Source organism: Crocodylus siamensis, chromosome 4 (genome assembly GCF_052110815.1).
Source record: "Crocodylus siamensis isolate JL-2025a chromosome 4, ASM5211081v1, whole genome shotgun sequence".
NCBI lineage: Eukaryota > Metazoa > Chordata > Crocodylia > Crocodylidae > Crocodylus > Crocodylus siamensis.
The window spans coordinates 200,775,465-200,803,039 of NC_143398.1; the positions used below are offsets into that span (position 1 = coordinate 200,775,465).

At 43.8% G+C, this 27,575-nt stretch overlaps 1 protein-coding gene across 1 annotated transcript in view; it reads right to left on the bottom strand.

The window, feature by feature from the left end:
• The window catches only part of AGPS (alkylglycerone phosphate synthase), a 128,400-nt gene that overhangs the window by 29,894 nt on the left and 70,931 nt on the right, over positions 1 to 27,575 (bottom strand). Inside the window, exons 13-16 of the mRNA XM_090045377.1 lie at positions 20,162 to 20,238; positions 19,103 to 19,215; positions 12,102 to 12,171; positions 5,649 to 5,710 (exon numbers count right to left, since the gene is read on the bottom strand). Coding sequence (XP_089901503.1) covers positions 5,649 to 5,710; positions 12,102 to 12,171; positions 19,103 to 19,215; positions 20,162 to 20,238 — 322 coding nt within the window. The remainder of the gene's footprint in view (positions 1 to 5,648; positions 5,711 to 12,101; positions 12,172 to 19,102; positions 19,216 to 20,161; positions 20,239 to 27,575) is intronic.

Below are 27,575 nucleotides of genomic sequence, written 5' to 3' on the forward strand. Positions count from 1 at the left end.
CAGAAAATGGCAGCAGTATGCTTTTGAACTAAAGCACCTCCAATGTGCTTTAGTTTGAAAGCGTGCCACCACCATTTTCTCAGTGCTGGCATTCATTTCACCATTTATACAACTGTAAGTGTCACAGCGCTGGGCACTTTTCAAAGCATCTGGTGCTGCGGCGCTTGCATGTGTAAAAATTCCCTAGAAGTTTAAATGCAGACCCATGCCAAGGGAAGGGGGAGACGCACAAAACAAAACTCTGCCTCCTGTATGATGAAGACCTCACATACTTAAAAAAAAAACACCTGGTTTTCAAATGAAGTGAAGTGGTGTGTATAAAGCCAAATGACATTTTACTATGATATTTTCTACCAGACAATCTAGTCTGTCATTGGTAGATTCTTTGAGAGAATTTACAGGTTCCATACGCCAACCTGGAAATATAGAGCTAGTAAGCATTTTTCTGAATACTGATCAGCAAAACACGTTAGATCAATTTGAGATCAGATGTAAAAAACCCCCCAAAACCCCTAATCCTCTGAATCAAATGGGGTAGGGCTAATGATAACCAAATACTATGTTAGACAGAAGGTAAGATAAATTTGCATCTCAGACTAACTAAATCAGAGATGAGCATAAGCTTTCATGGGCCCAGGATCACTTCACAAGATGCTGTGAAAGGAGAGAGAAGTAGATCAGAAATTCCCAACCACCAGGCCGAAGGGCTCGCTGCCAGGTCACGGCACGAGCACACTGCTTGGACCCCTGTCTGTCTGCCTGCCTGGGCGAGCAGCTTCTGCTGCTGACAGTCACGTGCAGGGTTACGGCAGGGCAGCCCTGGGAAAAAGGCAACCAGCTCTGTGCACCCTGTCCCACTCCCGTGCTGGTCCACAGCATAAAAAAGGTTGGGAACCACTAAAGAAGATCAAGTGGATAGTGATTTGAATACAAAAGACAGGGAAAGGGAGAGAGGGAGGGAGGAAAGGAGGGTGAGGAGCAATTCTGGGAGAGGCAAACAAACAATTAACCCATAGGGACAAGACGGTTACAAAAGCTAAGCCAGTATTGGGATAATAATCCACAGTCCCCTTAGACCATATTTAATACAATCTGCTTTAGGTCCTCAACTAGTAAGCCAAGTGAAGCTGCATTCTTGGGTTTAAGATGCAGGGTAAAATCAGACTATTTTTCTTTTCTGTTGTCTGTCTCTTTCAACACATGGATACTAATTTCTTATTTCTGATCTAGCTTTCATAATAAAAATATTTTTGTTATAATACAGTTATGGTCAGTGATAACTATGATCTCAGAGTATCTGACCAGACAGGCAAGCCTCTTCCAAGGAAAGGGGGAATTATCTTGAGTGAATGAACAGACAAGGGTGTGATTCTTGTAGCTAGCAAAACCTCTTCTGCTAAGAGTTAGCAAGACCCAGTTGAGACAGCTAAGGTTGAGGTGCCACAGGCCAAGGAATTGGTTCCTGGCACATCTCAAGCTGGTTCCCAGTGGTCAAGCAGCAGACAGCAGGGTGACAACACCCTGGGATTGTGTCTTAGAAGTGCACCTGGCCAAATCTGGGCTCTGAGTGCTTCACACTGGCAATTAAACATTTCATATCCTAGTCCTATCAGATGTTTAAAATGGTACTTAAAAAGTAAAAAGTGAAATTTAAAGCCACTTTGCAACCCACACCTTTTAGAACACAATGACTGAAACATGTTCAAACACCCCTAAAATCTAAAAAATCATATGTGGATTTACTAGAAGGCTTAGTTATTTCAACCTTTCATTTCCTAGCAACTATTAACTAAGATGGGACCAAAATAGAAAAAAAATGGTTTACTGTACAACTAAACAGAATCTTAAAATAAAAATGCACAGAGAAAACAGAGTATTCTACATCTCAACTGTGGTAAGTGTGCTTAGGCCTTGATTTTTCAGTTGTGACTGAGAATTTAGTGAAGCTTAGGAGGAAGGGGCACTAAAGCTGAGAATATTTGATCATGTGGGTTATTTTTCTAATGATGCATGAAAAGGGAATAACTAACCTTAAACTGCCAAGTGAGTGAATATGTACATAGCTGGTAGTTGGAAAACATTTTACTTCGAATCCAAGTAAATTGGATATGGAACCACAAAGGCACGAACACGATGGTCCATTCTTACAGCACAATTTTTTGGAGTGGCAAATTAAAGGCTTGATTTAGAACATTTGTCAAACAGAGAAACTTTGCTAAACAGTCTGGAATTAACAGTCATTTCAGGAAGAATGTGCATATGTAACATTACTATGCAAAAATCATGGATTAACATACATCTCTCTTCCTCAGCAGGGAAGTGTTAGGAATATCTCACTTCATTCACCTCTTTTGGGATATAAAAGACTAGTATGAATGGACTCAATACAATAGTGCTTGCTCTGATTTATGGTGGAAAGAGATCTTTAAGAATCTAGAAAAAGAAGATTTTCTCTACTTCCTTTTCAGGATAGAAGTGTACATTTAATGTAAGGATCTGCACTGGATTACTTCAAACCAGGAGTCAGCAACCTATGTCTCATGTCCAAATTCAGTGCATGGAAACTTTGGATCCAGTTTACAGATGTGGGGTTTTGGCAGGTACTCTCCCCCCCCCCGTGCCGCTGTGGCTATGAACACCAGCTGCTGCTGTGTTCTAGCACTCAGCTGCCTCCAACCTAGGGTGAGTCATTCCAGCCTGAAGCCAGAAAAGGTTTTCTACCTCTGCTTTAAATGGCAAGAGTGATCAGAATAACTGTAAAAAGTTCCACATAGTGCTGTGTCAAAGCTCTCTCTAAAAATCAAGCACATTTTTGCTGAAAAATTAACACTAGTGACAAACTGTACATAGGAAGATAAGATAGGCAAGTACACTGCAAATATATACTTGTGTTTTAAAAAAAGAAAAAACTGGATGTTTACTGCAATACAAAATTAGTAAGAATTTACATATCTTAGTAACTGGAACTTTTTTGTGCAATCAAATAGAAAAGGTAGATTCCTATCTAGCTTAGGATATTTGTCCCCTGCTACGTCAGTGGAGTACTCGACAGAACCAGAATTACTTCATCACTTAATAGCTTCAGACATAACCAGGGCATAAATGTCTTGATGATGTACTGAAATGCATTAATACTATATCTCTTCAACTATACTCCTCTGCTCCAGCTTGGGAAGAAACATTTCTCCTCAGGCCTTCCACCTTCTTTGGCTAATGAAGTGAATGGAACCCTACCAAGTTTTCCACATATATGCATGCACACATGCATTCTTTCAAATTTCATGTTTTGAAGGTAGGCATAAGAAACTGCAACTTTCCCCACCACTGGTGGAATATCCAAGTGCACTGGGATCACACAACAGTGAGGAATTCTGCATTCCGGGCTAGGCGTGCATCTTAAACAGAAGATGGAACAGAACTGAAGTACGAGGCCTGAATTAGTTGGTCTCGACTAGACTAAAGTATTAACTTTTTAACAGCAAACATCTTTCCCTCACCAGTACAAATTCTCTAGCCAGAGAAGCTGCTTTTTCAAAACTGAGATTTCAGAATTTGAATTGGTCTGTTTGGCTATACAAACTTGTCAATTTCTTCTTTTTCTAATGCACAGAGTCCTCTTCCTTGCCTTCTTTCTGAAGCGTTGTTGCTTTACCAAGTGAATTTAAGAGTGTGAAAGCTCCTCTCCAAAGTGTTTCCCCATGCCCCTGCCAAAATATCTTGTGCCCAGCTCTGCCCCTTGCTGAGCCAAGCACAGCATTAGAAAAAACAGACAATGGGGTGGCAGAACAATGGGGTAAGGGGGTTCACGTATCTGCCTGCCACAGTACAGCTTGGATAACGTTTTACAGAGAGGGTTTAAGTGTGGGATTGTTCTCTTAACCTGGATGATTACTAAAAATGCTGGGTGCTTTCCTCTTTGGTCTGTCACCTCCCCCATGTTTAAGGGATCCATGCAGAAGACTCTCTCGTGATGTTTCAGCTCAAAATCTCTGGTGTGTTCTGACAGAGGCAGAGAACATGAATTAGGAGTGGTTTGCTACTTAGGCCACTGGCAAACATTTGTCTTCAGGTGCAATGGGATCTGATCCCCAACCCCCAAAATTGTGCCTTTGACCAGGCCACACATGCATGGCAAGAGGCACAATTTTGGGATAGGGTACGATTAGGATTTGTTCCCCAGCTTGCCAGTGCAGGGGCAGCCCAGGACCATGGTCCCAGGCTCACCCTGCACCAGCAAGTTGAAAGCCAGTGCCCAACAATTAGCTGGTTGTTTGCTGGCTCTGGGATTGCAGCAGGGCTTGAATCAGCCCTGGTGTGGCCCCTTAGCTGGTGAATAGCTGTTCATCACCAGGACTGGGATCCTACTGGGCTTCAGAGTGGCCCTTGTGGGGTCCCCAAATCAGCCAATGACTCTCTGGTGGTTCTGGGGACTGCACTGGGGGTGGTTTGACCACCAAACTGGTCAATAATCATCTGATTTTCTGCCTGCTCAGGGACAGCACTAGGGCTGATTTGAACCCCAATGCAGTCCCAATCTAGCTGAAGGTCAGCTGATTTTTTTCCTGGCTCCAGGGAGCACACTAGAAACAATTTGAGCTTTGGTGCAGTCCCAGATCCAGCAGACAATTGATTGTACCATTACTTGCCTGAACATGTGACTGGTTTACTATTTAAAGCATAATTAACAAACTAACTGCATCTTAAGTGTAGCATCTGCCAGGGGCCCCCTGACAGAGAAGCCAAGCAGGCTTACAAAAAAAAGAGCAAACTAGCTACTGTACTCTGCTTCAGTTCCATCCAAAAACTGTTTCTGCAGTACGGCAGATGCCCAGCTTGCTTTATTACAGCACACTACAACCCTAGAAAAGACAGAAGCTGATGAATGATATTATAGCACCCCACAAATTACAAAGCAGTGAATAACTTCAGGAATTCTTCAGTTCTGCAGTTTTATTTAAGCTTGCAATTTCTAATGTCATCATACTATCCAGTGCTGCCTTTCGGGGCCTACTGAAGATTTCTTTGGTGCCACAGATTTGTTTATCCAAAAAAGTATAAAAAGCAGCTGATTCATGTTCACTGAACTAACAGTTTTTAAATCTGTTACATAAATTTCTTTTCACAAATTACTTGAGAACTAGAATTAGGAGATATTTAACCCAAAACTTTACATGACCTTTGTAGACGTACAGCTAATTCTCTACTCAACTATTTTTCTTAAAATGGCTATTAATTATAAACAGATTTTAACCTATATTTGCTATGGAAACAAGATAAAGTGAAAATATACTGAAGACTTTAAAAGAATGATGATGCGATTTTCACAATTAAAATTCTATTAAAAATAAAAGCCTAGTGCCACAAAAATTAACTACAAAAATGACAACATTTCAATTACAGAAGTCACACAGATAGTGCTATACAGTAATGCACATTTACATGCCTAGGAGTGTTGATTGCTTAACTAAAGTTGTTCAATGTTAACGTCATATACAAACACTTTCAATTTAAATTTTCAAAGTTATATCAGATCCAAAGAAAAAACCCTTTACATTCTCAATGACAAACTGAATGGATGTCATACAATAATTAAAGTTATACATATTTTAAGAAAGAATACCGCAATACATACATATACATATATTTACCTATCCCAGGGAACAGATGTCTCAAATGATTCTCCTATTATATAGTAATCCAGGCCCAGATCCTATTAAAGCAGAAAAAAAAGGAGAGGCCAATGGATTAGTGTCCGGACATAAACCCAGAGATCTAATTTAGTTTAGGTATCTGATAGTTATAAACAATGCATAAGAGCCAAGTTTATTTTCTGCATGTGAAAATAATGCTATTTACATGTATCCACTTTCCATTTGTCAAAATAAAATCAACTAGATTTTGTACTGGGATTCAATTAAGGTTTTAAATATTTGGAACGGCACTACATGGGATTAGTATGGAGGTTTTTAAGACTTGGCTAGACAATGCCTTGTCTGGGATGATATAGTTGAGGATGGTCCTGCTTTGAGTAGGAGATAGGACTAGACCTCCTGAGGTCCCTTCCCAACCTAATTTTCTAGGATTCTATGAGCAAAGCATTTCACTTGAAGCAAACAGTACCAAATTGAGTCCAGATATTATTTGAGAGAAAGTTGCTGCCATCTGAGTTCCTTGGTGACCCGTGTTAAATTAGTAATCTTGTTCCTACTCCTTAATGAACAGGTATATTCCAAGAGTAATGACTACAAAAATGAACAACTCTGTTGGCCATCTCAGAGGGGGCCATTAAATACAACCAACTTCTCAGGCTTAGAGATGTTTTTTTTTTTTCCAAATCACACCCTCAGAAAAAGAAAAATGCCAAAACCTACAAATATAAGTGGTTACAGGACTTCAATTGCCAAGATTATGCAGCCAGTGTGTTTTAACAAGTGTTTCTCAACTTGTGGGTCGCAAGAATATTTAAAAGGGTCGCAAGCAAGTCCCAGAATAATGCAGGAAAGATGGGAACATGGGTTACCCCAGCCTGCAGTGAACTGCTTGGGGGAACTGGAGGCAGTGGGTGCACCTGTGTCTGAATGCACACATGCACATAGCCAGGTAGGGTATGGGAGCAGCCCCAGAAGTTGGATGCAGGTAAGTGTATGGGGAGTGGGGATTAGAGGACCAGGGCTCAGGGACTATCGGGGGGGGGGAGGGGGCGGGGCAGATGTATGTGTGCGTGGGTGTGGAGGGGATGGATGGGTGTGTGATGGAGGGCAAGTGCCTGCTGGCACTGGGGGAAGGTGGCCAGGTGTTGAGGCTGCATCAGGGCAGGTGTGGGGGGAAGGAGTCTGCCCCTCCAGTGGGGTCAGAGGACAGCTGGAAGCTGCGTGGCTTGGCTGGTGGCACCATGGCTGATGCCCGTACTCACAGGGGCTGGGTGGCTGGAGACACTGCTTGGGGGGTGGGAGGCACCATAACCAGGCTACCTGGCATGGTGTGGTAGCCCCAGCTGCTACAGGTCTCCCCCTTCCTCATCCATCCAGTTTGCACTGGGGCTGGACTCACTTTGTTGCTGCCTGCATAAGCCAGAGCTCCTGCAGCCACCACGCTCTAGCTTGAGCTGGAGAGGGGCAGCTGAGGCTCCCCTCTGGTAGGTCTGTGGAGAAAGGGGGCTGAATGTTGGCACCAGCATGGCCTGGGGTGGTTGGGGACTGTGGCTGGGAAGTGAGGGCACTAGCAAAGCCAGGGGGCTGCGGGTGGAGAGTGAGGGGCAGCCAGAGGGCTGTGGGTCAGGACTGGCCATCAATGCTTACAAATGGGTCTTGGTACAAAATGTCAAGAACCACTGTTTTAACAGCATCATATTTATATAAATGTTAAAAAAAAAAATCTAGATATACATTTAGCAGTGACATAAGCAGTTTCATATAAGAAGTTATATCTTCAGTGTCACCAGATAGCATTCTTTTGTGATGTTATTTTGGTTTCAGGAACATTGCAAGTTTCGGAAGTGTTAATCAAATGTACTGAGTACAGTGGACTCGCATCATACGCGCATTTAACTTACGCGAATTCATCATACGCGTATGCCCCGGAGTGCCGATTGTTTCGATTCAGCCTGCAGTGCTGTGCACGGGGCCAAGCAGCTACACTGGGAGCAGCCCTGCTGGGAAGCTGTGCATGCTGGCCGGGCGGGAATTTAGTGCAGGCTGCCCTGGGCGGGAAGGAAGGACTGTACCACTGGATGGGGGAGGCAGTGGACTGTACCACTGGGCAAGCCCAAGGGTAATTTTGACTATATGCAATTTTTGCCTTATGCGCTGACTTTAGAACCTAACCCCTGTGTAAGATGCGACTCCACTGTACTGTTACTGAACTTTCAAAAAGTACTTTTCAGATCTTTACAAATTAAAGCAGTAGCATCAGTCTTTCAGGACTGGAGCCTAACAGGTTTAAATAGTGCAGCTAATTACACAATCATGATCAGTCTCCTGAAAGTGACTTCATTTAAAAAAAATAGTTAAAACTAAAAATTTGACCAGTAAACTCAAATGCGAAAAAATCCTATACAGTAAAACGATTTATAGATAGTATCTGAATAATGAAAGAACCATACTATATGAGACCAACCAACACAGAAAACAGAAGTAACTTCTGGTAATAAACTTAGAGACAAACTACCACACAGGTAAGATATTTGAATTTTAAAATCTTAATTTTCAGAAATCCATGAAGATCTCTGAAAAATAAGCATAATCAATTCTTCAAATCAAATAACACCTTTTGTTTTTTTAATATTCTGCACTTGAGATTGAGTGCCCACTAGAAAAATGTGGAAACAAGTATGAATTCTTAATTGTCATTTGAGTTGTACAAAAAATTGGGATCAAGACTAAAAAAAAAAAAAAAAAAAAAAAAGAGTATTTTTTCCTCTTCCAAACTAGGAAAGACAGCAACAAACTGAAGGTAGAAATAAGATTGAGCAATGTTACAGCAGAATCAGATTAATGTTATATATAGCAGGATCATATTAAAAGTAAGCCATGAGTTGGCAAGAAACATAGTTTCTAAGTCATCACTGGATACTAACTAATTCAGAGAGGCATAAGCTTTTGTAGGCAACAGGGCACTTCAAAGTATGAAAGCTTATACCTCTCTGAACCTGTCAGTCCCTAAGGTACCACCTTGCCTTGCTTTCTGCTAGATGCAAGGCTAACACAACTATTTCTTTCCAATGATGGCTTGAGCCAATGGAAGCATGGGGAGGGAGGGAAAGAAAACAAGTAGGCCAACCTAAACGAAGGATCTAAACAGAAGGGAAAGAAAATACTAAGGCAGGGAGGAATAAAGGAAATAGCAAGCACTACAGATTAACAGTAAAAGGAATGTCTAAGTCTTGGTTTAAAACATGGTGTTAAAGTCCATAAACACCCTGAACAAGTCGTTGTCAGCCCGTCTGCCACAAAGTAAAAAAAGGAATGGAAAACAACTTCACTACTGGAATTTTATAAAACAGGATTAAGACTGCAAATGATTAAAGAATTTTACAGAAGAGAAAACTAGAGAAAATCTTGAAAAAGGAAGGTAGACAGGAAATGAAAAATGGCAAAAGTAGTGAATGCACAGACAGAACAGCAACGTGAAAACAAATCTGATAAAGTTACGTTTCCCATATAAACAATATCATTCACATGTCCACCTAAGACAGGATAAATTAACAAATGAAGTAAAATGCTGAGTAAGTAGACTGGGTTCATATTGATGCAGGTGTGCATTAAGTATCTGATGTACATTATGTACAGCATACCAAAAATATCAAGGTCTGGTGCTGCAGAAGACAGGATGTTACAAATGGAAATTCATGTTACACTATAAAATAACGTCTGCATCAAGGTCAAATAGCAAAACCATATAATTAGTCAAACAGGTTGCTTGCAGATGTTAAAAAAACCCAAACCTGTGCTTTACTGAAAGCACCAATGCGTTACTTTTACCCGGCTCCAGGATGTCTGTATAGATCGGGTGCTTCAGCAGGGCTTTTTGGTGATTTTCTCTAATAGCAGATTCAATCAGCTATTAGATAAAAGCGACAAAAAGGGCTCGATGAAGTGCCTGACTATATAGATGTTGGGCGAAGTGGGTCCAACTAACATGGTGCCTCTTCTGGGGATGTGCTGGGCTTGGTGTGGGGCCACATAGAGTTTAAAGTAAAGCACTATTTGTTTTTGCTTTTTTAAGTCCACAAGCAGCCATAATTACACTCACATTCCTAAAACACCTACTACTGAAATTCTCGCATAGAATTTGCAAACTATTTTGCATGCAGATAGAAACTACAGGTAATTGTGAAAGGAAAACAAATTCCAGAAACATTTGAAAAGTTTCTGAAACAAATCTTCCTATTAGGTCTTTGACAGACCTGTAACAGAATTATTGAGACAGTATTCAAAAATCTTGTCCTGTGTGGAGAAACACATCTACAAATGACAAACACAGCTATGCATGTGTATGCAAGGACAGAAAAAGGTTCAACATATTGAGCTATTAGAAATCTTCATACCAAGACAGAATTATAAACTAGCCATCAGTCTTTAAAGATGGGGCATCCACTGTCTGCTGAACACAACAGTTATTGGGTTTCTCTCCTGGCTTATTAGAAGTTCTCTGCACTATATATGAAAAATGACTTCCAGTCTTGTGCTTACACTATAGTTTTACAGAAGCCAGAACTTCAATTCCTGACAAGCACCCTCTTGCTCTACAGTGACTCCTAGAGACAAACAAGGAGTGGAAATAATAAGCTACATAATAAGCTACAGGTCTTGCTGGACAAAGCTGGAAGGGTGAAATTAGAAAAGTTTATGAAGAGATAGTATCAGAGATGGGGTAGGCTGCATCTGCACTGTAGAAGTGACTGCTAGAACTAGGGAGGGTTGATAGAGGACTGGGAAGACTTAGAGAGATTTGAAGTAGCAGTAAGGCCACCTAATTTCCCAGTTCTGGGACTGGATAACAAGATTACAACGAACTAGTTAAAATTTTGGTGCAACAAGACTACAGGAAGGAAAGAATGTAGATATACTACATATTGCCTGACTCGCAATTAACAGTCTGATTGGTTAGCAAATATATGATCAGAATTTTGCATGATGGATACAAAATTAATTTAATTATTACCCACATATGTATAAAAAGATGTACAGTTTAGGAAGACTCTGGAACCACGTACCATTCCACCTGTTCCTTTGGTCAGCCAGCCTGATTACCAGGGATCCGGGTTTTCCATTTCCCATGGAAAAACAGGGATAACCCAACGATTTCCCTTTTTTCCAAGAGCTGTTTGAAAAAGGGGCAAGGAAACCCCCAACCCTCCTCAGAGGGGAAGGGAAGGGAGAAGGGCGGGGCCCAATGCTCGCACTTACCTGAGGCTACTTCAGGCTCACTCTTCTTGCTGGAGGCAAGTGGGGCTTGGGAGTTGTGGGGCAGGACTGGGGGGGTGGAGGAAGCTGGCTAGGGGCTGAGGAAGTGGGAAGGTTTGCAGCCAGCCAGCCTCTCCGGCCAGGAGGCGGCTTACAGCCTCCCTGCTCCCGGCCAGCTGCAACCACCCCATCACTGCAGGAGTGCCCAAGCTGGCTTGGAGCTGAGGGAGCAGGGAGATTTGTACCCAGGTACTCCGGCCAGGGAAGGGGTTGCAGCCTGCCCCCTCCTAGCCAGAGTGCTCAGCCAGCTGCAACCCCCCACTCCCCGATCCCTCAGCTGCTACCCAGCTTGGGTATTCTCCAGCCAGGTGGTGGGGTTTGCGGCACTCCAGACGGAGACTGCAAACCCACCCTCCCCTCCAAGCCAGAGTGCCTGGCTGGCTACAAACCCTGGGTTACAAATGCTGCACTCCCCACCCTGCTGCCCTCTCCCAGGCCCTCTGGAGCACAGTGTGTGCGACTGGCATGGCAGGACACAGCAGGGTCACACGCAGAAAAGTTGCTTGCTCTTGCAAGCTCATGCTGCTATTGCCACGCTTCCTGTGTGTGCATGGGGGCAGTGCAGGGTTGTGTCCCTTGCTGCTGCTTTCCACCTGTAGGGGAAGCACGGCCAGGGCAGCATACTTGCAGCAGCAGGCAGCTTTCGTGCAAATCCCTGCTGTGCACTGCCACGCCGGGTTGCACATGCTGTGTTCCAGAGGACCTGGGGGAAGGCAGGGAGCATGAGCCTGCCATGTGCCCTGCCCCCACCCCCCACAGATCTAGGAGGTGCAGGTCCCCTTTTTCCCCCTGGGTGTGCACGCTGCCGCCGGGAGCCAGCCCTGCCTGAGCCTGCAGCAGTCAGGCAGCAGTAGGGGAGCTAGCTTGTGCTCCTGCTGCAGCAGTCAGTTTTCACAGTTGAAGAGCCTCTGCACATCCCAATAAGGTCCATGATATATGAGAAGACTCAGAACGTCTTTAGTTTATCTATCTTACTTACGATTCAATTTCTATATCTGCATGGGGGGGTGGAGTGGGAGGGGAGTCCATCTTGACATGCAAATTAAAGTTTGTACAGCATTTTCAAAATGAAAGACAAGTTAATTGAAAGCTTTAGGTAAGAGTAGGAGATAGTCCTCAAAAGTAGCAATGACTTACCCGAAGATAAGCGATGACAAAAGTCAGCATGTACCCTCTCTGTCCATTATCTTCTCCAGCTGCCAGACCACTGCAATTAATGATAATATTATTTTCAACGAACCTATGCACAGATTTACAAAAAAACGTAAACACTCAAGCAGGATTGGAGGTGGGAGTTAATGTCCTTTATATTTGCTTGCCTATAAATTCAGCCTCAAGATGTAATAGACACACTATCTTAACATTAATTTCAATTTAGTGCAACTAGCAGAGTTCACCCATTATCCTTTAAGTCTGAGCTCCTGTATGTTACATATGTCAGCAAAATTGTGAATTAGAAAGACACTGCTCTTGGGCCAATCTAGAAGAGGCAGTGCAGAGCCAGCATAGAGGGCTGTTATAGAATGGCATCACTTTGTCATTTACTCTTAGTGTTATCACACTATTAATGGAATGAATGTGTGGCTACACCAGGGGTCTTAAAAACAGCATTACTAAGCTGGGTTCCAAATATTCGCATGGAAAAGAGGGCTCAGGGACTATATTTCTCTGAAATACAGGGATGCAGCAGGAAAGTCTTGGAATAGTATGTTCACTTTTGCCTACTCTCCTTATTTTTGCAAATTTAATCGATTAACTTCGGTTTTATCTACTGCCTTTAACAAATAACAAAACTGAAATATACAAGAGAAATCAGAACAATTAGGAATATAGTGATGGATAGTTGGATGAACTTTGCTTTCTGATTAATTTTATGTTCTAAAGAGAGGCAATTTCCCCAAAATCATACTTTATACCTTTTTTCAGCTGCAAGACAAAAAGCTCATCATTGCAAAGTAATATGAAAAGTATAAAAAAAACCCTCCAACCCTCTGAAGAAGAGCATAAATAAAGGACCTCTGCCTCTGTAGTTTTGCTACAAAGTTAGGAATGATTCTCTAAAGCAGTGGTTTTAACTTGTGGCCCGCAAACCCCACCACTAACTCCATTTTAGTAATTTAACTTATCCAGATTTTTAAGTGCTTCATAACCTGCTTATTAGTAAACTGTCAAACAGATTTGGAAGCTTCTTGTCTAAAGAAAAATACTGAACTGTATCAATTTAAACAAAGGTTTCTCTCCTCAAAATGTGGTAAACAATAATGACAAACAGGGATCCAGGTTTTCCCAACTGCCATAGAAAAACATGGTAGAACCTGGATTCTCTCATTTTAAGGAGAAAAAGCAGGAAGTGGTGAGTTTCTGGCCTGCAAGGGGCTGGAGGGAGTGAGAAAAGGGTGATCAGCATCAGCAACATGTGAATGTGTGCAGGTACACAAGCACATGGTCACCAAGCAGCCTGCAGAGCATCTCCCTACATGCAAGTCTAGTGGCAGGGGGAGTGGGGAGAGAACTGAGGCCCCCATAGTGAGGGACGGAGAGAGTTAGGCAGGGCTGGGACTAGGGCTGCTGCATGAGGCTTGGGGCATGGGGCTGGAATCCGAGGCCACAATGCCAGGGCAGGGAGCGGGGCAGGGCCACAGGCAGCTCAGCCAGGGGGCAGTGAGGGGCGGGGGTTGGCTCCCTGTCACTGCGCACACTCCTAGGGGGGACATGGAAGGCATGTCCCTTGCAAATTTGTGCAGGCCAGGGGCAGGCTGCCTGCTGAAAGCCTGGGCTCCCCTCCCTGCTGCCCTCCCTTGGGGCCTCTGTAGCCCAGCAGGCGGGACCTGGTAGGGCAGGGCAGAGCAGGGTGGGGAAGCTTGGTGCTGTCACTGCAATCCCCACGATGCCATAGTGAAGCACCCCCTTCCTGCCTTGCAGCAGTGGTGGTGGCGGCATAGAGTTATGCCCTTCATTGCTGCTGTAATGGAGCTCCCAGTGGTGACAAGCTTCCCCACCCAGCTCCACTTTGCCCTGCCATGCTGGGTCTTGCCTGCTGGGCTGCAGAGGCCCCAAGAGGAAGGCAGCAGGGTAGGGAGCCCCAGGCTCACAGGAGGCAACCCACATTTCCCCAGCCCCACCATGGACTCTACTCTGGCCATGCCATTCGTGAGGGAGGAGGAGCCAGGCTCCATGCTCCGCCACAGCAGCTGCTGCCTCCTGCAGGTGACAACCAGGGTTCTGATGCTACTGTGGGGGCCAGAGGGCTGTGGACCTGGGTCCCTGACCCCACAGCCCTGGCAGCTGGGTGCCCCTTCCAGAAGGGCTGGGGGATCTGGGTGGGGAGTGAGGGCTCCCAGTCTGTGAAGCACTCTGCACTCACTGGTTAGCACAGTGAGCTCCCCCAGTTGGGAGCCCTGATCAGCTGAGGGCACTTCCAGCTACAGGAGAACAATGTGCCATGCCCCCCTTAAGGCTAGGAGTGCTAAGTCGCTGACCAGACAAAAACTCTGTGAAATCGAATTTTTAAAAGCTGAATTTTGTTTAATGTTTACCTGCTTAATACCCTTGCATATTGAAATATGCCGTGGGTGGGGAGGGAGGGCCACGAGCTGGGCTCAGAGGGCTATGGGCAGGGAGTGAGGGGCACCGGCAGGGCTGTGGGTAGGGAGTGTGGGGCAATGGCATGCGCAGGACACCAGCATATCAGGGCTGCTCAGCATCACAAAGCAAGGGGCAGAGCAAAGTGCAATTATTACAAACCCATATCCAAACCCAATTCTTTATATCAGGAGTACAAACAGACAAAAAGGTCTAGTCCAGGCACCCATATCACCTGGCCCATAAATCTCTGGAGAAACTCCACGCACTGATGCTGTCCCCATATGCTGCATACAGCACACACCGCTGGATTGGTCCTGCATGCTGGCACTGGGGCCAGTCCAGATCAGCCAGACCATAGGACTATTCTAGCAGAACACCACATGAAGCATGCACCCCAAGCCTGCCCCCCATGCTGCATGCAGAGTGTACACTGTGCATGGGCTGGACCCTGTGCTGCATGTGGCACAGGAGGTCCAGGGCATGGGTTGGATGAGGTACCCTCCTGGACTGGCCCTTTTGACTGGCTCCAGTGCAGCCCAACCCAGACTGCCCAAGGGGCTGGCTGCAAGGCTAGGCTGGAGAGACACCACATGCAGCCTGAGCCCCAGCTGATCCTCTGTGTTGTCTGCAGTGCCAGATCCAGCCTGTACACTATGGGCAGCAGCCTGTGCTGGCTCTGCATGTTGCATGCACAGGAAGACTTAGGGCTGGTACATGCTGTGTGCAGGCTGGACCAGGGCTGCAGGCCCAGTGTCCCTCATCCAGCTCATGGGGCCAGAACTTGACACCTCATCACTACAGTCACAGTTGTGCACCATGCAATAGCTGTTGTTAAAGGATATTTCTAATTAAGGGCATTTATATTTATTTAGTCACAGTTGCTGTCAGGGGTGCTACATATGCTTGCTTTCCTTAGTGTGGCATTCACCTGAGAGAACTAACTGAAGGACCTTACTATACAGACAAACTGAGATCTTGGGCTGCTGACAGACATAAAAAAACCCAACCTAGTGCTTTACTGTAAACTCTGTGTGCCCCTGCACAGAGCCCAGTGCAGGCCCAGAAGAGATGGACTGTTAGTTTGACCCAGCTTGCCCTATGTTTGTAAAGATGGGGTGTTTCAGGGAGCTTTTTTGGCACTTTAATTTAATTGCTGATTGAATCAACTGTAAATAAAAGCACCAAAAAGACCCACTGACATATGTGATCTATACAGATGCTGTGGAGCTGGGTTAAACTAACATGATGCCTCTTTTGGGTATACGCTGGACTTGGCGTGGGGGCACACAGAGTTTAAAGCAAAGCACCATTTTTTTCAAATCTATCAGCAGCGTTTAAGTCTACATTGAAATTTCAGGGTGTCAGTTTTAGGGGGGGTTTAAAAGACTCCACTTAATCCTGTTTTCTATGAATTTCAGCCAACTTTTCCTGTAGATTTAGTTTAAATTGTTACAGCCTCAGTTTTGCTTTTGCTTTTGCTTTATGAAACAAAGTAAAAGGTTCCACTCTAATTTGCAAAAATATTTGGGCTTTTAAAAAATTGCTGACCATCAACCACACTAGCTTTAGTACTTTAACAAAACATTAGTGACTAAGTTTGTTATCTGATATTAAAATCCCAAGGATCCTGCAACAGGCTTATATGAACCGTAAGATAAATTAAATTTGAGGTTTTGAACAAAATCAGATTTGCTGAATTTGCTATAATTTCTCAAGTTCTAGTTTTATCTTCTCAGCTAAAAAACAGACCTTTCTGCATCTTTGAAAATCTCTGAGCAACAGCACTACCCAAGTTCTTAGATCATATTTGATATTTAGCCTTAAAAAGAAAAATAATCTACACCAGAAAAAATCACTTGTCTTGAAAACAGTAGGGCAAGATGGCACCTTGGAGACTACCTGGTTCAGAGAAGCATCAGTCAGGAAGAAACTGTATAGTTTTAGAAGTAATAAAGACTACCAGGACTGATTATTCATTGGTTTTCTCAGGGTTTAATAAGCAAACTAAATATTTCTAATTATGAGTTCCCCATAGTTCTTTAAAAAAGAGGCAATAAATTTCAGCATGTTTTAAGTTACATGTTCCTAAAGTAAAAACTCCCTCCATCTTCCAGGAAGTAGACCTTTGAGACATCTCAGCATAACTCAAATATGTGTTCAAATATATACATTTATACTACCCTAACTTAGTCACAAGGTTAGATTCATGTACTTTTGCAGTCAGAGGCAAAAGGCAGCAAGACCAGAACAGTCTATTAAGCTCTCAGAGATGCTTACACTGTGGGTGGACAAGAACACAAGAACCAGAGAGAAGAGACAGGGATCATTATTACAGATAGATCTGGCAGCTCCACCTATTGCTGAGGCTGCCTAACCCTGTGTAACAGGGGTCTCATTTTTGGAACCTCTCCGCGTGTGCGGCTCCGGACTCCTGCAATGGGTTTACCACCCGCCTATTCTCGCCTGCCACGACTTGATCTTACTCATAAATAACGTATGATGAAATGAAGCGGGAAGCTGCCCATTTGTACGCGCCCCGATGGCAGGGGGCGCTGTCTGCGGCTCCTGTACCTCCCCTGTACCGCAGCCCAAGCCTCGCCGATGGTGTTGGAATATTCTAACTAGGGACATGGCACTAGGTCCCAGCCCTGTGTGTGCTCTCAGGGCTCCTAGTCGCCCCTCCTCACTCCCAGGGTCTCTCACTGCCCCGCGCTCAGCCCCTTCTGGGGGACTTACCCTCGCTCGACCCCGCTTACGCTCCTGGCGCACTCTATGCCCTGCTCTGGGGCCTTGCCCTCTCGGGGCCTCTACCGCGCTCTTCCTGCTTGGGGCACAGGCGGCCGCTGCCGTGCCTGGCCCCTTGACCCTTCTCTAGGTCCGCTGCCCCACCGGGCAAAACACCGCCCTTACGGGCTGGGGTCTGCAACCCCACACACTGCGCCTCTCCGGCACAGCACTGCGCCTCGCCAGCACAAACAATAGTGCCCCGCTGGCACTGCACCCCTACTGGGCACCGGGAACCCCCAAGCTGCTGGGGAGCCCCCCTGAGGCCTCCTCACTCCCCTACAGCCTCACCCGGTCCTCCGGTGTAAACTGTAACCGAAACTCAAGCCACCTGGCTACAACGTAAACACAGAGCCTCCTTGTTCCAGGCAAACACCAAGCCCCTCTAGGGCTTGCAATCATACCTTCCCCTTAGGGTGTTCTCCTCCCTGGCATCATCGCAGCCAGTCAGCATGGTAGGATTGCAACTACCAACTCAGACCGCTCAGCTCAGCCTCAGAGCTCCTGCTCCTGAAGCTGCCAGAAGGGAACTGCTACTCTGGCTCAGGCCTGGGCGGTTTATAAAGGCCCGGCCCTGCCCCCTTCCGGTCATCTGACCCATCTGGTTGCCGTGGCAACCAGCACCTGAGCTGCCCCTGGTGATTGGCAGCTCCTTAACTCCCTCTCAATCACAGGTGATTGCCCTGCTCCTGTGACACCCTGTTACAAGGAAAATGTTCTGGATGTACTGTATGAAGAAAGGGGGCTTAAAAGAAAGTCTGTCATGGTATCATGTAATTATGGATTAATCCTACCATACATAGGAAGCTGTTTTATGAATGCACAAGTAGCCTTCATTCTGGCATTTCTTAACTTTTGAGTGCCTGACTTTGCAACCTTATTTTCAACTATATAAACATTCATGAAGAGAACATGAAAAGGAAATGAAGTGCACTCAACAAAAAAAATCCAGCACTTTTTATTTAACTCAAGTCATTGAACGGTGTCAAATTGTTCATGTTAAAGACTGTTTTTCCAAACCACCCATGGAAAATAGGAATTAAAGTACAAGCTTCTAAAAAGGTGGTCTAGGAACAAAAGCGAAGCACAACAGGAATTTGTAAAGAGCAGAGCAGGTTCCATAATTAATTTGGTATGGAAAGTATACTTAGGAAGTGGCACTGAAAATACTGGTAAGCTGAGTAATATATTTAACTAGTATCTAGTAAAATAGTTTGCTTAAAAGGAAATAAAAAGCATTTCTGATGAATGATATTTTTACCATGGTTTTCATCGATTAGGCTAGTAATCAATCAAACCAGATGGACAGAAAGCTCCCTATCATTACTCAGCCTGCTGCTGAACTGAACTGTTTTCTGTTTCTTTGTAAGAGCACAAAATCTGTGACAAGGGGTGGGATACAGATAATTCATCAAATTCCTTTGACTAAACACAATTTTCTTTTACAGCAAAATTTTCCTTATATGCGCACTATAGTGAATATCACCAAATAGTTAGCATTAACCTTATAATTTCATCTTCCATGTTTTAGGGAGGACAATATTAGTCTACTATCAAAAAATAAATAGGCCTACAGAACAGAATTCTATGACTAGCATAAGATTACTTTAATAAAATGTAGGATTCTATAATTAGATATACACAATAGTACAATATCTAGCAGGGCTGAAGCCTCTCAAAATGAAAATGATCTAACAAATTATTTTTTGCTTCAAATTTATATTTATAAAATGGAACAATTTCAAATATTTAGATTCCAAAAATCATACCCAAATTTGGTAGCGATATCATAAACTTGCTTTTCATGCTGAAGAACTTTCTCTCTGTCACCCTCAAAGAGTAAAGTGGCTACACATAGTACACTGGGGTCAAATCCTTTAAACTGAAAAAGAAAACGTCTATTATGTTATAACCCGTATGTCATCACAACATAAGACAATGGTTAATTTTCATTACAATGAAAGAATCCATTTGCATGAGCAAATATACTTCTAGATCATAGTGATTAAAGAAATAAGATTCACAGAATACTTTTCAGACAGGTTTATTTCAAAGTTCTCAGATGTACTGCTATATTGGAGTAAAAAATCAAATTCAAGGTATATTGGATTAAAATTTTGGCAAAACTGCCTGACAGAGATGAGCTAAAACTAACTAGAAAGATACTAGCATCATTCCACAATATAGTATTGTTATGGAAACTACATGCTGAAGGGTTAAATCAGTGGATTAGAAGCCAGTAACTTTTAAATTCTGTGGCAGAGCCAGGACTAGAATCACTGAGGTTTCAGACTATTAACCACAACAGTGGCTGTGAAAAAGCAGTTATACCAGCATAGTTTCCTACTGATATTATTTTGGATTAAGAGTATCCTGTAAATTAAGTTAAAAAAAAAGATTTATTCCAAAATAAGCATGTATACTAGGCATTATTCTCATCAGTCATCAGACAAGCCTTTTTTCCATCACAGTTACACTGTCTATATTAAATATATATTATCGTGTGTTACGGAGGACTAACTCACATTGTAGGACATCCTCAGTTTTGTACAGACAATAATTCATTCCTTTCCTCCCATTAAACTGATTTTCCATTTAGTAATGCTCAATCTAACTTTTAGTTTATTTTCAAATGGGAAATCTCAATAGCAAAGGTCTTTTTTCATCTACAATGGGATTTTTCAATGCACCATTACATGGACTTTCTATACTGGAGCACTTGTTACACTTCATACATTTCAGTACATAGGATTGTATAACAGAAGTCTTTTGAAACCTGTGCATGGCATTAAAAAGTGCTAATTACTATAGAAAACAAAGTTAAATACCTTTGTTATGTAGAATTTTTTCAGGCCATCCAAAAAGGATGTAAAAATTGAAGCAACCTGTGGTTTAAGAGCATGACCTTTGGGGGAACAGGTGAAAAAGAAAAATAAAGGATTGTTATAAAGGCAAGAACAAGATCTTCAGAAGTTTGGTCTTATTTCATCATACCATGTAGAATACTATAGTAAAAGATTTTCTGGGTAAAGGTATATGCAAAACACAGGAAGCATTTTTTGCAACTTTAAGGAGATTTTTTCCCCACAACTAGTTTTTACTGAGATTATAGGAATTTTTTTATTATTATTTATTCAAAAGGAATATGTGGGAAATAGGTTAAATACGATATATTTTTATAAAGCATCTTCAATTGTGTGTGTGAGTAAAACCAATCCTATTTTAGATGTTCTCAAATACATGGTATATGGAAGCTTTTTAAAAATGAAGTGCTCACCCTCCCCCATAAAACCAAGAAAACCGGCTACCAGTTTTTAAGTTATGCCAAAATCATTGAAATGGATAGTCAAAAAGGGAGCAAGTAAAAAGTTTAGAGTTTTTCCTTTAATGGTTATGTCACTTGTGCAAAATTCTTTACATAAAACTAGTAATTGCTTCCTTGATCACATACGGAGAACTAAAATTACCAGAATATATAAATGGCATCTTGGAGTCTGTTAAATTAACATCTTTGCCTCAGGACTAGGTTTAATTGAGATGAAAGCTTTTTACTGTTTGCTCCATTGTTTTCAGTTCTAGCAACTTCTGAACTCCCATAACTGCTTCATTTTAACAGCCTTACATCTGGCCTACATGCTGTGAGCCCAATTCATAAAAAAGTTATGAACAATTTCATGATACTTTTGAAGTATTCTAGAAGTATTTCCTCCTGAGTAAAGCATGAACTTCATTAATTCGTTAGCCCCTTCCTTTTTTCAATAAAAGAGGCTACTCTTTTAGTCCCTTGTATACAATACAGATAAGAGTAAATACACCTCTTAATACTCAATGAATGTCTAATGAGCACTGAAACACCCAAAAACAATGTACTAGCTAAAGTAATAAAGAACATTAAATTATTAAAATGCAACCTTCAGAAGAAACAAATGCTCCCTGTCTGCTTAAGAATAAATTTAGGGTGCAGGTCTTCTCTACAATCTTCACTGCTACCTAACAGGGGATATAGCTTTTAAGTGCTTATGGAAAAACTGTAAAAAAATTCAAGTCTAAATGCCATACTTACCTGAATTCAATACAACCCTGAATTTAGGATGGGGGAACAGGCAGGGGTCTCAAGGCTACAGTGGGGCAGAAGCAGTGCAAGGGAGGATGGGATGGGAGGGGCAGGAGTGGCTGAGCTGGAGCCACAGTAAGTGCCTGCCACCCCCCCAGGCTGCCATGTACTCAATTCCAGCACTAGAGGTTTTTGCCCCTAAAGCTTAAATGGGGTCTAGGGGAAAAGCTCCTTGTTAAACAGAGAAGCCCTATGTTAAATTGAGGGGGGAAAGGAGGAACCCATTTTGTAATCAAGTAAATATACTAACACCCCTTAAATAAAAAAAAATAAAGCATGGTCTGGAATTTAAGTAGAGGATGACTAATTTTCAAATATTTAAGTTTAAATTCTAAATTTGTTATACCAGGTTCTTTAAAAACAAAAAAACGGCCACAACAACTTCAAATCCTGCTCGGCTACACATTTACCCCTCTCATTTACGTACTGAAGCCAGGCATCACCAATCACTCCATTTGTTTAGTCCTATAATACACTCCCTGTCAAACTGGGAAGACAGGTAGGTCTTTCTGCATTCCCTGAAGTTCCACAGGCCCCAACTATGGAATTAAAGGGTAAATGATTTCCAGAATTAAACGCTTCCTGTGATAAAATATGGGTTTTACTGTAATATTTCCTGTGAACTTTGTTCATGATGTAATAAGCTTGTGCGCCTAAGTTTCCCTCTGGGTAACATGGGGTGGGGGGAGGAGAAGGTAGGGGGAAGAGAATGATTTAAAGCAAGGTGGCTTATGGCAAACATGTCACAAGTAGCATGGGAAGCCTCTGTGTGTGGAACAAGGCAGATCAGGCAGGACAGGCAGCACAGTGGTAGACAGGGCAGAAAGCAGAGCAGTGGATCAGGAAGGGGAAAGGGATGAGAACTGCATTCAGGGAGGATATGGAGCTAATTTGTGGCATGCCTACCAAAAAGCTTGACCCCCACTGGGTTTAAAAAAAAAAAAAAAAATGGTGAGGCCACAGTTGCCTGTATGCAAAAGACAAGTTAAACATCTAGCACCAACAGAGACTTGAAAAACTTTGTTGACATGTCAGATAGGATTGCCTCCTGGTTTCAAACATGGGAGGCTCTATGAAAACTGAATCAGATGAGGTAGTTAGTCATGTTAGCATGAAGTCAGATGCTATGAATAGACTTGCAAAGAGCAGGGTACTATTTCCTCGTTATTTCTGCAAGCATCTGAGGTTGATGCCCACAAAAGTTTACACCTCTCTAAACCAGTTAGTCTTTAAGGTATCATCTTTCCCTGCCTTCAGCCTCAATAGGCAGCAGAGCAGGTTGCATGAGAAGCGAGTCAGCTCCTGGCCTAAGCAGTCTGTGGCTTTGCAGGGATTCAGGAACTGGGCTGACTAGAAAAAGAAAAGCTGAGTAAACTTGGGGTACTCAGGGGAGTGCAGGTTGGATCAGGGAGAAAAGGGACTACATAATCCTTAGGAGGCAAACAACTTCTGGCTAGGTACCTTTGCCTCAGTAAACACCTTTGTTGAAGAGCAGCTGTCCATTTTGATTTTTGGAGCTTTGGCTTGTATTTGCTCTCCTTAACAAGACGGAAAAGTCCCTCCCTCACTCAGGAGCTAGGCCAGAGGTGGGCAATTATTGCAGGCGGAAGGCCACTTACTGAGTTTTGGCAAGCCATTGAGGGCCGCATGACAAATTGCCAGGAACAGATAAATATTAATTTTCCAAATTTTTTTTTAGGAGCCCCACAGGCCGGACAGAATGGCTTGGCGGGCCGCATCCGGCCTATGGGCCGCATTTTTCCCGTCCCTGAGCTAGGCCCTAGGGCTTCCTCCCACCTCCCAACCTGCTCTAGAAGCCAGGCTCTGCTTGGCTTCAGGGGGCACTCAGAGCCCAAAGAAGACTATGTTGGCCCTGAACAAGCACCCCACCCCTCCAGAGGGGGTACAGCATAACACTTCCATGAGAAAAATACACTGCCATCAGCCAATTTCCACTTCAACTACAGAACGGTTAACACAAGATTTGTGCTTGATATTCCTGTCCTATCACTTGGAAAGTTTATTTGGAGGAATATAGGTTCAGCACATTCTGGAGGGGATCAAGCCCTTTTGCCTGACCCCAGTGTATGTAAATGAGAGTATGTGTACCTTTAGACAACAGGTATGACTCATTTCAGATCTCCACTAGGTTGCTGGGTACCTTTTACAAGTCTTGGAAGTGCCCTTGGAGTCCCTGTAGGTAGTTCTGCAAGAACACCAGTTCAATGTGCAGTAGCAAGCAAGAAAACGAATACTGTATTCAGTACCATTAAAAAGAAAATTGAAAACAAAGTGGGGAAGTCATGCTGCTACACAAAACCAAGGTGTGACCACATCTCAAATACTGTGTGCAATGCTGGTCTCTGCATCTCAAAAAGGATGCAGTGTAAATAGAAAAAAAGTATAGAGACGGACAACCAAAACGATCAGGACTATGGAGCAGTGGCCAAAGCGGGCGAGATTAAAAAATGCTAGAATTTATCAGTTTGGAAAGCAGAAGCCCAAGAACAGATATGATGAAGGTCAATAAAGTCCCAAAGGATGTGGACAAAGTGAATATAGTAACTCCTCACTTAACGATGTCCCAGTTAATGTCGGAGCATTATTACAACGAGAACATACTAGTTTAAAGTGTCAGATTTAAAGCAGCCATAGACCACCTAACTTGCTTCTAGATGGTAATGCTGCTGGAGACATGAAAATGAAACCTCTGACAGCGTACCACTCCAAAACACTATGAGCTCTCAAGGGATTTTTAAAGGAATACCTTCCAGTCATTAGGAGAGCCGATAAGAAGGCATGGATAACTGGAGCTATTTTTTCAGAATGGTTGACTCTCTCTGTCGTCCCTGCATGGAAGGAATACTGAACCAAGGAAAATCTTGATTTCAAGATTTTATTACTTATTGATAATACAGTGGCTTATCCAGTCAACCTGGATGACCCGTGCAAAAATGTCAAAGTTAACTTTCTGCCACCTAACACCACATCACTCATCCAACCCCTGGGCCAAGGAGTCATTGCTGCATTTAAGGTGTATTACTTACGTCGTACTATTGACCAGCTCATTAGAGGCACCAATGGGGAAGGCAAGCCTACAATGCAGCAATTTTGGTGCGACTATAACATCCTCAAGTGCATCGATAACATCGGTGAGTCCTAGGCTGAAGTTACTCAGGCATGCATGAATGGTGCGCAAGGTAAGTTGTGACCTGAATGTGTCAGTGACTTAAAAGGGTTTAAAAGATGTTGTCCCCGCTATGAAGAAAGATATCCTAGGGTTGGCCAAGAAAGCAGGTGTTGACGAGGTGGAAGAAGCCAACGATACACAACTTCTGAAATCACACAGAGAAGAGCTAACCAATGAAGCTCTGATGCAACTAGAGGTGATGAAAGCAACAGAAGGCGGCCAAGAAGAAGAAGAACCAACCCATCGAATTTTGACTACCAAATGTCTTTCTGAAGCTTTCCAAATGAATGAAACTGGCTGGCAAATCCTTTGTGATGACGATCCTAACAGGGAATGCAGCTTCAAAGTGAGTAGGGTAGTTGGTGATGCAATGAATTGCTATAAAGAAATTTAGCAAGGAAAAACAAAAAAGGAAAGTAAAACAAAAATCTCTATATGTGTTTTTTTGAGTTAGGAAAGTTCAGCAAGAATAGCAAGAGGAGCAGCTGGACAATCCACTGTTTTCCACCCTCTGACTCTACCACCTCAACCAAGCTTCACAATCATCCTCATTTTTTTAAAATAAAATTATTTAAAACTTATACTTGTATTAAATTGTTTGTCTAAAATTATTTATAACTTATACTGTATATGTATATAATGTCTTTTTGTTTAGCAAAAAAAATACCTTGGAACCCAACTTCCACCCCAATTTACATTCATTCTTATGGGGAAATTGGATTCATTTAACATTGTTTTGCTTAAAGTCACATTTTTCAAGAATGTAACTACGACATTAAGCGAGGAGTAGCTGTACAAAACTGTAATTCACCAAGTCCTAAAGCATTAGAAGCAGGGGGCACCTACTGAAATTGTAGGAGACTGGTTTAAAACTAAGAGAAAGTACCTCTTTTACAAAGCACATAGTTAAGTTGTGGAACGTATTGCCACAGGAGGTTGTGGAGAGAGAAAGTGTGGCCAGTTTAAGGGGAAGAGGGGAGGGGGACAGGCTAGACAAATTTATGGATGATAGATCTAATAATAGTTATAAAAATGGAACAGTTGGAGAGATATTTCTTCTGGCATCTCTAAACCAAATGATGGTGGATGCCAAGAAAAGTAATGAACAGAAGAATGGTTCACTTTAGATATGTCTGGTTCAGCGCTCTCCCTCTGGAGAATCTACTTCTGCCACTGTCTGAGATAGGATGCTGGGCTGGATAGGCCATTTGTCTGACTCAATACAGCATTTCTGGGGCAGAGGCAGGCAGCAGAAGCCAAAGAAGGGAGCAGAAGCCAAGACTTTCACTGCTGTTGCATAGTTGGACACGCCTAATTTAGCAGACTGTTTGGCTGCAATGTAGGTGTAGGCAGCTCCTGTTAAGAACAGTTCAAAAACAGAACGGGTTATGTGCACATAATAGGGACAGCACACAAGACTGTAGAGATCAGGTTGCATGGCTGCATGCAGTTTGGTTTTCAGAAATGAGTTTTACTGAACTTTGCCCTTCCAAAGTATCAAAACACCAGAGAGAGAACCTTAACTGTGTTTAAGAGGTTGGTCATTGAATTGCTCCAGCTTCCTAAATATGTAGAGTTATATTTAACAGCCAGTTTTGCAGTTAGGACTCTGATGTGGCTATGTAGAGGTAAAGAACACAACATCCACATCCAGATGAACAGGGCCGTGCACTTACAGCAACACGAATGGTAGCGGCACAAATCTGTGCTGCAGTGCACATCCATGCATGGGCCAGTAGGCCTGTGCAAAACAGCAAGTATTCAATTCGATTGGGAGGGACAGTGATTCAATTCAGTGATGTGAATCACTGTCCCGATTCAATTTTTCCAATTTGGATCTGAAAACCTGGCGCCGACTCAGAGATTCGGCCACAGATGGGCATGGGACTTGGGGAAGGGGGCTCCTAACACTGCATGCCGTCATGAACTGCAGTCCAGGGGGGCACGGGAGTGGGCATGTGCCCCTGGATCTGGCCAGGCTGCGCTCTGGATGGGTGGGTGCAGGATGCAGGTGCGGCAGCACTGTAAGCGGGGGCTATGCCCTCCTGCCGTTCACCCAGCTGGGGTGGGGAGGCATGGGACGGTGCCACTTCATTTGGGAAGATGCTGCACACTTGGACAAGCAGTGTGCAGCGGTGGAAGCTGCTCCAGCCTCCCTGTGCCTCCCAGACAAGCCGCGGCTCCACCCCACTGCACCTGACTGGACAAGTAGTGGCAAGGCATGACGGCAGGCGCGTGCACCCAGATTGAGGAGGGGCCAGTAGCAGGGATGTCTGCAGCCCTCCCATAGCCCCCACCCCACTGCACTCTGCAGGCTGGCCAGAGCCAGGGCTGTGCTCCAGGCAGCAGCTGGAGCTAGCTGCCCAGAGCCCAGCCCTGGCTTCACCCACCCTGCAGAACACAGCTTGGAGGTGGGAGACTAGGGCTAGCCTCCCAAAGTGCAGCCTGGCCCAGCACGCCCTGCACAGACCCAGGAGCACATGCTCACTCCTATGCCCTCCTGGATCAGTGGCATACAGTGGTAGGAGCCCCCCCCTCCCTGGGTCCCACACCTCCCATTCCGGCGGGGTAGCTTGTCCCAGCCCCAGCCACAATCCCTCCCTTGCTGTGGGAGTGCTAATCTGCCTCACCCCACACCCCTTCCCTCCCCACAACAGACATACTAGCTGGAGGCAGCTGTGTCCAGGGTCCTTGAGGACTGCTGCCTTTTTAGTCCATGGCTGAATTTCTGAATCAGTGCCAAGTCTCTCCAAATCGATTCAGATGTTTCTGATCTGATTCAGAACTTTTAATGGGTCTCCTGATTCGATTTGGAGATTTGACCACCAAGATCAGGCTGAATCTCCTCCAAATCAGACTGGCTGCTGAAGCTTCACACAGCCCTAGTGGCAGGCTCCTCCTAGCTCCTAACCAAGCTCCATGTGCTCGGGGGGGGGGA